Consider the following 9,851-nt stretch of genomic DNA (forward strand, 5'->3'; position numbering starts at 1 on the left):
ACGTAAATGGGTATTTTTCTTAAGACATTAACTGGAATTCATTTGAATTGATTGATTAGGAATGAATATACTAAAGTACAGACAGACAGGTTTAATTATTAATATATTTGCTTTGCATGATAAGTATGTTAATGGTAAGTGATAAGATTTTTATTTAATTTTTTATCTCTAGAATATGTATTCAATTACAAATTCAGTTTCATCCACAACATTATGATTACTGAAAACAATGCCTATAATTCAACATTATAAATTATATTTGGATGGGATTGTCATCATGAGTAAAAATTCACAGTAATATAAACTAGATATCAAATCAAAATTATTAATTTTCCATTAATACATTCACTTCAAAAACATGTAACAGTCGATTAATTTTTGTTATTTCTGATTCTACATTCATAGACGTATCTAATTCTCATGCACACATTTAATGCACCAACATTTTGAGCGTGAGACGCTACTAGTACACATCACGATATTCATCTCAGTGCTGCAACAAATATTATTTATATTCTTTTCTTTGCCTCCAGTCTTCTGCACGTATATAAAATTTAATTTAAAAGTGCTTTGAAAAATTACACACAATACGTATGTACTGTATGCTTTTCTACATGTCTTCTATACAATAAAATTTTTTCTGTGCCAAATATTACTTCTGAAATATCAATTATGATACTTACAAAAGTTGTATTGATAAACTGATTTGGATGTCAGTAAGAAATGTTTCCTTATACCTAAATAAGGGGATGCATTAAAGAGCCAAACGTGTAATATGCCTCTGTTTAGTGCTCAGGCTACAAACAGTACTTGGCGTTTGTTGTCAGTGTACCAGTCATCGCTTGTTTGCTACAATAAGACGATCATTTCTTGAAGTTTATGTTGGTGTGGTCTCAGGAGAAAGCCGCGGTCAGGATGGCTTCATGCTGCTGATGGTGGAGGGTACCGATGCCCACGGCAGGAGCAGGTAATGCTGGTCTGCTGACTAATCTCAACTGAGGGAACAAATCACAAGATCAACGTCAATCGTTTTGCAATAAATCAGTGTTCATTTAATGAATGTCAAAAATTTAAGCTAAGAGGCGATCAAGGCATTAGCTAAGAGGCCATCTATTAGCGTGAAGTGGTGAACCTGACCTTGCAGGCTAACTGTTTTTCAAATCTCGGTGATACAAATGACCAGCTGCCCATGTTCTGTGGCTCCTCTTGACTCCAGATAAAATCTGTAAAGGAAAAGTAAATATATTAATTGATATAATATAATATAATATAATAAGAAGCTGGCCATGATTTCTGTTTAAATGTGTCAGCTTACAATAGAGTTTGCTGTTTACATTGTTCACAACTAACAACAAACCACTGTAATAAGCATTAAATATACACTACTGTTCAAAAGTTTAGGGTCAGAAATATATTTTTTTAAATAAATGACTTTTTTTATTCAGCAAGGATGCATTAAATTGATCATAAGTGATTAAATTGTTCAAAAGTGAGATTTCCATTTAAAATTACTGCTGTCCTTCAGAATTTTCTATTCATTGAGAAAAATGCATCACAGTTTGCACAAAAATATTATGCAGCACAACTATTTTCAACATTGATAATAAGAAGAAAATGTTTCTTGAGCAGCAAATTAGTATATTAGAATGATTTTTTGAAGGATCATGTGACTGAATGAAATCACAGGTATAAATTTTAAGATATATTCAATAAGAAAACAGTTGTTTTAAATTGTATTTAAAATAAATCTGAAATATATTTACTTTTTTTTATTGTATAAAAGATTTCTTTTAAACTTTTTTTTTTATCTTACTGACCCTAAAGGTATTGTGTTTATAATAAACACAAATATTTTACTAATACAATATTTTGAATCAGATATATCTCATATATTTCATTCTATAAGGAAAAGCTAGTATAACGTTGTATTTATTTTTTCATGGAGTTTTGTGTATTGCATTCTGGGATTGCTGAAAGGCTTTTTATTAAAAAATTTTTTTATGAAAGTGAAAAAAAAAAGTGATAAAAACCAAAGGTGGTGATAAAAAAAAAAAAAAAAAAAAGATCACCACCTTTGCACGTTTGTGATTCCTTACAAAGGCCACTCACAGAGCAACTGCCACAATACCAAAGAAACAAATGCTAATTACGACAATCCTTTGAGTGGTCCATGAATAAAAGATGTGTTTATGAGCAACTCACCTTTGGCGTTTGTGTATTTATTTAGTTCCTGTTGTAGGGCTTCCGTGGGGAAAGGACACAGTTCCTCCACTCTGATCAAAGCTGTGCTTTTTTCTGCCTCTGGTAACGTCTCTCGATGTTTCAGCAGGGCGTAGTAATGTTTACCTGAACAAAACAGAATCCGCTGCACACTGCAAGACAAGAGCAAATGATAAGTCTTTCTGTAAATGTAAGTTTTGTTTTGTTTGTTTTTTGGAAGGAAAATAATCCTTTTATTCAGCAAGGATGCATTAAAATAATCAAAAGTGACAGTAAAGTCATTAACATCATTACAATTTATTTTCTATTTCAAATAAATGCTGTTTTAATAGCAGCACAACTGTTTTCAGCATATCAGAATGGTTTCTGAAGGATCATGTGACACTTAAGACTGAATGATGCTGAAAATTCACAGGAATAAATAATATTTTATTTTACATTCAAATACAAAACAGTTATTTTAGATAGTAATAATATTTCAGAATAGTAGTGTTTTTACTGTATTTTTCATCAAATAAATGGAGACTCAAAAATGTGTTTAAAAAAAGTGACTGAATGAAGATACCTTGTGGGGTTTACAGAAATATCACCAATGACAGGCTTAAAGGAAGTTCCTGGTCCCATATCAGCCAAGCTTGACACTGCCCCCTAGTGCCAAATAGAGGTGAATATTTTTTTTAAAAAACAACAACAACAAAACAAAACATTCTTTTTTTTCAGTAAGAAATTCATATTAAACAAATATTAATATCGCTAACGCACAGAAAAGCACAGAAGAGTCTTAGGAGAGGCCACGATTAGCGGCTTCCTGAAGTTTCTAATCATTTGTCTCCGCAAAAGGTGGTAGTACTGCGCAGGTAGGGTAGGATTCACCACTCCCATGTTCACTGTGTCACCGTCCACACCTTCCTCTTTACTGTCACAGAGCTGCGGGAGGAAGGAAGTGCAGTTATGAAGATTATCAGTGATGCTGAATGATTGAGTCTTAGTCTGTACTTTCCCTGTAAGAGAGCATGCATTAACTCGCCTGTAAGAAACGCTCGATTCGGCAGGATGAATGCTCTGGTCCGGCTCCATCGTATCCGTGCGGCAGTAAGATGACCAATCCACTCTGCAGGAGCCATTTCGCCTCACCTAAGAAGTTTTGCCACAAAACAGGATTTAGTCTCTAAAGATGTATTTAAAGGGTTACTCCACCCCAAAATGAAAATTTTGTCATTAATCACTTACGGTTTGGAACGACAGGGGGGTAAGTGATTAATGACAAAATTTTCATTTTGGGGTGGAGTAACCCTTTAACCATTTGACCAAAGGTTGTGTAAAACACTGCAAATTATACTTTGATCCTTAGCATTTGACTGCATTTTTTTTTTTTACCTCCAGAGAGGAAAGTGTCAAATATTATCTGAGCGCCGTTGAAGAAATCTCCAAACTGAGCCTCCCAGATGGGCAGCAGTCCAGGCTGAGCAATGCTCATTCCATACTCAAACCCCAGAACAGCTTCCTCAGAAAGAGCACTGTTGCACACCTGCGAGGACACACACAACATAATTATATGCTGTAAAATGTGGTGGCATAAAGAATTAAAACTGCAACCACCCAGCTCAGGAATAAAGAGCAGCTGGAGTATTGAGTTACAAAGCTAATATGTTACATGCCATCAACCAAACAGCCTAAACTAAAATGTACTATTAAAACACACACACACACACACACACACAAAAGTAATACAGTAAATGATTGCAGCAATGCATAACTCATGTTTGCAGAAAACGGTGCCTGTTGTGTCTGTGTCTGGTCTGGCTCACCTCCAAGTGGCCTTTCTGTTCAGGGCTGATGTGATTGAGGGGGATGTACATGTCGTTGGTTTCTTGACACACAACCATAGTGTGACGCTGACTGAATGTACCCCGGCCAACATCCTGACCGCTGATATGGATATTAAATCCTGCATTAAATGTATATAATTTTTTTTCTTTCTTGTACACTGATATCAAAACTTTAGGGTCAGTTTTTTTTAAAGAAATTATTCAGCAAGGATACATTAAATTGATCAAAGTGACTTTTACATTATTACAAAATATTTCTATTTTTTAAACAAATACTGTTCTTTTTGGAACTTTCTATTCATCAAAGAATCCTGAAAAAATGTATCACAGTTTTCACTAAACAACTGTTTTCAACATGGATAATAATAAGAAATGTTTCTTAAGCAGCAAATCAGCATTTTAGAATGATTTCTGAAGGATCATGTGACACTGAAGACTGGAGCAATGATGCAGAAAATTTAGTTTTGCGTCAGAGGAATAAATTACATTATAAAATGTATTGTAACAGAAATTGCAATAATGTTTCAGAATATTATTGTTTTTACTGTATTTTTGATCAATGCATTTATTTTGGTGAGCATAAGAAAATTTTTTAAACATTAAAAAAAATCTTACCATCTATTTTAATATTAGTGCAACTTAAAAAAGTAGCAATAGTATACAGTACATTTGCAAAATGATTGGCTTTTAAATTATCATTGCACTTAGGCAAAAGAAAATTAATAAAATATTATCTGGAAAATATTTTGTTTGTATTAAGCTGACTCAGAATTTTCAGTAAAGATCAATAAATTCTCTGTTATATCAAGAAAATAAATTCTAAATTTAGAAAATGTATTACTTTTCACAATAAATATTGTCAAAAAAAAAATCTCCAAAACGCAAAAAAATTGTCCAAAAACACCAGAGCACAACCTAAAGGCAACAGTGACTAGGAAAAAATCTGTATAAAGATACAATTTAAAAGCACAAATTATTCTTGAATATTTTAACAGTGCAAGGAAGAAGAGATGAATACTTTACCCTGGCACAGCAACGTGCCAAATGCCAGGGCTTCCGCTGTGGACCAGTCTAATTTTGTGCCCTCTTCCAGTTTCTGCAGGCGTGCCTGTGACAAACCAAGACATTTGTATAGGCATGTTCAAATCAACTAGACTGCATCTATTATTTACTGAGAAACCTAATTCACATAGACAATTTAAGTGATGTCATCTTATGGCTGTACAGCATATGTTCCTACTGTTACATAATATATGCATCAAAGTTAAACCTCTCAACAGACATGTGGCTTTTTTACAAAATGCCATAAAACAGCACAAAATGAGGTCAAAGATCAAGCGAGGTGTTCTTTCATTACCTGCACGTGTGTCTTTCTCAGGTGGCTGTGCATTTGAATCTCCTCAGGTACGTCTACTGATCTGGCACCTACGAACTGCAGCAGGGGCAGCGCTACGCCCGTGTCCCAGAATGAGACCCTGTTCTGGGGCTCCACCAGGTCTCCCCAGCGCCCCTGGAGGTTGGTGGGCGGAGGGCTGTAGAGGGTCATGTTGTTCAGCCAGTCGTTGAGCAGGGCGTAGTGGGTGGTCTTGATCTGCCCGCGCTCTTCCTCTGTCATCAGACCCTCAGAGATGAGTTGGTCGGCATATGAATCTGGGATACTTTTTCTCGACCTAGAATGGCACCAAATAAGGAAAATTAAACGTAACATTTTAGAAATATGTTACAAAATAAAGGCTGTTCCATTCGTTAAAACCAGAATTGCCAAAACCGTGACTGGTAGAGGTACCCACCGGATAATTTTATACATTGCGGGGTTTGTGAAAAAGGGCTCATCCAGCTCATTGTGCCCCCATTGGCGGTAACAAAGCAGGTCTACAATGACATCTTTTCTGAAGCGTCTCTGGTACTCCACGGCCAGCCGGGTCGCCCTGAGGACATCCTCAACATCATCGCCATTCACATGGATTATTGCACATCCCACCATTTTACCTAAACAGCAACAAACAGAATTGCAAAATGTTGTTAGATGTTGTGTAAAATAATAACAAAAAAATTACTTATTTTACTTCAGCTAATTTTATATATATATATATATATATATATATTTTTATTATTATATATTATATTTTTTACTTTGTTATTTATTACATCAAATGTGACCCAAAAATGAAAAAAAAAATGATATTATATAATATATATATAGATATGTGATAAAAACTAATAAAAATGACAACAACACATAACAACTAAAACCTTTAACTAAAAATAAAATAAAAATAGAAAATATTAATATAAAAACTAATTCCAATATTAATAAAAACTGTAATTGTATCTCAACGAAACTAAAATAACACTGGTGCAGAAATTCAGGCATGTGATCAGTTAAGGACAAAAAAAAAAAGAACAGATTTTTTTTAACCATTCAATATGACCATATATAAAAATAACAATACTTTATTATTTAAATTATTAAAAATTTTATTAATAATAATAATAATAATAATAAAAATAATAAGTTAAGTTTTTAACATTAAATTAATAAAGAAATATCATTATTGCAATAATTATACTGCAGTGTTGAATAAAAAATATGTATTATTATTATTAGTTATAATAATAATAATTATTATTATTTTATTGTACAAAACAACAATAAAATTACAATGCTTACATTTATGCTTTCTTAACTTTATTTCCTTTTAAATGTTTAGGGCCCTATGAAATCCGTTTTATTTTTTTCCTAAATTCTGTTTCATTTTTTCCAAATTCTGTTTTTTCTGGATTCTGTTTTTTTCTGTTTTAATTTTTCCTCGACTCCTTTTTAATAGTTAAATTAAAGTTTATTAATCAAAAAAGCAGGTCTTATTAATTAAAATCATGAAATGTATACATTTTCACATCAGTTTAATAAAAGTTTAACAAAAATTACATGTTTTCGGGTCCTATGAAATGTTTTATTTTTTCTCACCATATTTTTATTGTTATCAGATTCTGTGTTTTAGCATGTCTAATTATTTGAATGCATAAAACAACCGAATACATTTTTTTATTTTTTATTAGTCAAGTAGCCTTGTGATTTTTTTTTTTTTTTCAGAAATTCTGTGTTGTGTATTTAAATTTTTCTGGTTATCAAATGAAGGCATAAAACATTAATTTAATTTATCTTTTAATTATTGAAAATTAAGCAAACTTTATTTTTTGGCAAATAAAGGGGATTTGCTGTGAATACCTTTACAGTTCTGTGTATGTGATACAATGCTAGTTTTACTCAAATCAAACGGTCAAATGCTCATGAAGTGACTCTCAGAGCAGTTCTGGAGATGTTGTTGATGTATTTACGTCCTCATTTAGTGAGACAGCAGACGCTGAAATCACCGCGAGCGTCACGCATGCTTCAGTATGTGTGTAGTAAATGGAACCTTGTGTCTGCGCCATTCATTGACAGAGATGCGCAGAACATGCAGGATTCATATTTAAATAGACGTTTGCGGCTTAATAGTTACAGATATTAGAGTCCATATCATGATTTGATTTAAGTGTAATGACCTACTTTTGATTAATTCATTCAAAATTCTGTGACATTCCGCGTTAAACTGTGAATTCCATTTTTATGACTGGATTCCGCGATTTCCGTCTGCGTTTTCCACATCACAGAAATCATAGGGCCCTAAATGTTAAACCATAGAGCTTTCATTTGCTTTGAAAACTGCAGGGAGACCTTAAAGGAGCGGTCACATTAACTACTGTTGGGTGAACTTATAATTTAATAGAACCATTGTATAATTTTCCTTATTTGGATGGCAAAATATTAAAAATGAACTACAATATTATTTATCTCAAATAAAATAAATCAAATCAAATTAAACTGAATGAGACAATAAATCAATAAAAATAATAATCTACACATCTCAGGCCAGAAAATATGCAAAATCCATATACTGGGGAAAAATTTAAAAATACATAAATAAATCACTCACACCCTGAAATGTACATACCAACATCACTACAGTACAGAGATGATCGGCCCCTCTCTGAGGGAGTAGTGTAGCCCACTTGATTGTTCACAATGAGGTGGATGCTTCCACCTACTCTGAAATGGGGGAGATTTGACAGTGTGAAGGTCTCCGTTACTATGCCTTGGCCTGAAAACGAAGCATCGCCATGAACCTGCACAGAATAGATAAAGAACTGCTACGTTATAACATCAACATAACTACTATGTATTAGCATGGTGTATAATGTTGTTATTAGTGAACTTAACTAATCTAGAAACTAAAATAGACATCATAAAATTGATTGAAACATCTCTGCTCAGGTCTCCTGGTTGTGCATGAGGGTCAGCGGAGTAATCACCCTCCTGTTTGACTTGCTGACGGACACGAGTCTTTCCTTGTGTCACAGGGTTGATGGCCTCCAGGTGGGAGGGGTTCGGCAGCATAGTGACATGGAGAGTGTGTCCGCCCACCGTGGAGGTTAAATGGGACAGCACGTCTCCAATAGAGGGAGAGTTCTCCAGAAACTCGCTGAGACCCCTCATCTTACGGAACATGAGTGAGAGCGAGAAATGAAGAAGTATTTGGTTCGTCAAAAGCTTGATAATGGCTGCAGGCAATGACTCAATTATAATGTTCCCCCAAAACCGTTAGCAAATAAACTGTCATTCCCTGGAGAATGAGTCTATTCATGTAGTATGAAGAGGCGGAGATTGTGACTCAGAGGATTAGATGTTAAGAAGAAGCAATGGGTGAGGAATTAAACCAAGATGGCATAAACATTGCTGACGAGGAAGAAAAAAAAGGAATCAATTTTGAACCGCAGCTGTGCACGCAAACTAGGGCTGCACGATTAATCGAAATTAAATCGCAAAGGTGATAAATCACGATTAGGCAGAAGCTGTGATTGTCATGCGTATCTTTCAGTGAAACACGGTTCTGTGATCAGCAGTAAATCTCCACCTGAAGGCCAGAGGGCGCTCTCATGATGAAACTCCAAATAAGCCTTGCAGAAGAAACCAAGGAAAAGCCAAGCAGCAACCTTCCACTCGCTCTCCAACACGGAAGTGACTAAAACTGCAATTCATCGGCTGGCCGCTAGAGGCTGGCACCAAAAGGCAGTCAGTCCCATAGGCTCCCCATGTTAAAATGTTAAAAAACTTTACAGCAGAAAAAAATATGTTTACAGCCTGGTACAAAAAGTGGTTTTGGTCTGTAAACTCATCCATTTAAATTATATTAAGCCTTAAAGTTCTGCATAATTAAGGGTGTGTCCACTTGAGTGACAGGTGGATTGCCGCTGCTGTCACCACCATCGAGCTGGTGGGCGTGGTTTCAGCAACTAGCTCCTGCCTCTTTGCCCATTTTCGATTATCCGGGAGTGACGCCGACATTTTTTTGTACATATTATGGAAGTCAATGGTAACCAAAACTGTTTGGTTACAAACATTCTTCAAAATATCTTCTAGGTTCCACAGAAGAAAGAAATTCATGCAGGTTTGGAACAACATGAGGGTGAAAAAAAAGAAAGATTTTTGTGCGAACTATCCTTTTAAGAGTCATCACTTAAAACAAAATAACAAATAAGATAAGTCTGAAATCACTAGTGAAAATATTACTTTGCATTTTCAAATTTAATACAATATTCCCATTACAAAGATTTAATATTACCAGCTTACCTTTAAATTAATTTTAAATTGATATTTGCCTATGATTAATTATTGTGAATGTTATTATTGTGTATTATTGTAGAATTTCAATTGCTTGTTTTTTTTTTTTTTTTTACATATTTCAGAAAATGTTTTACTTG

At 34.1% G+C, this 9,851-nt stretch overlaps 1 protein-coding gene across 2 annotated transcripts; it reads right to left on the reverse strand.

Moving 5' to 3' along the window:
- Positions 1-90: 90 nt before the first annotated feature.
- On the reverse strand, positions 91-9,251 carry LOC109086702 (probable 2-oxoglutarate dehydrogenase E1 component DHKTD1, mitochondrial). Of its 2 annotated transcripts, XM_042715122.1 has the most exons (13): positions 8,311-9,250; positions 8,045-8,216; positions 5,840-6,038; positions 5,407-5,719; positions 5,073-5,157; positions 4,029-4,168; positions 3,598-3,748; positions 3,248-3,354; positions 2,983-3,147; positions 2,786-2,868; positions 2,203-2,372; positions 1,138-1,223; positions 91-995 (listed from the first exon to the last, which is right to left on the reverse strand). In XM_042715122.1, the coding sequence occupies exons 1-13, from the start codon at positions 8,596-8,598 to the stop codon at positions 894-896; spliced, it is 2,061 nt and encodes a 686-aa protein (XP_042571056.1). In that variant the 5' UTR covers positions 8,599-9,250; the 3' UTR covers positions 91-893. The 2 variants fall into 2 exon arrangements, with proteins under 2 accessions (XP_042571056.1, XP_042571057.1); XM_042715123.1 differs by lacking the exon at positions 1,138-1,223 and having other exon boundaries at positions 8,311-9,251.
- Between the last annotated feature and the right edge of the window lie 600 nt (positions 9,252-9,851).

The sequence above is a fragment of the Cyprinus carpio genome, chromosome A25 (assembly GCF_018340385.1).
Source record: "Cyprinus carpio isolate SPL01 chromosome A25, ASM1834038v1, whole genome shotgun sequence".
Classification (NCBI taxonomy): Eukaryota; Metazoa; Chordata; class Actinopteri; order Cypriniformes; family Cyprinidae; genus Cyprinus; species Cyprinus carpio.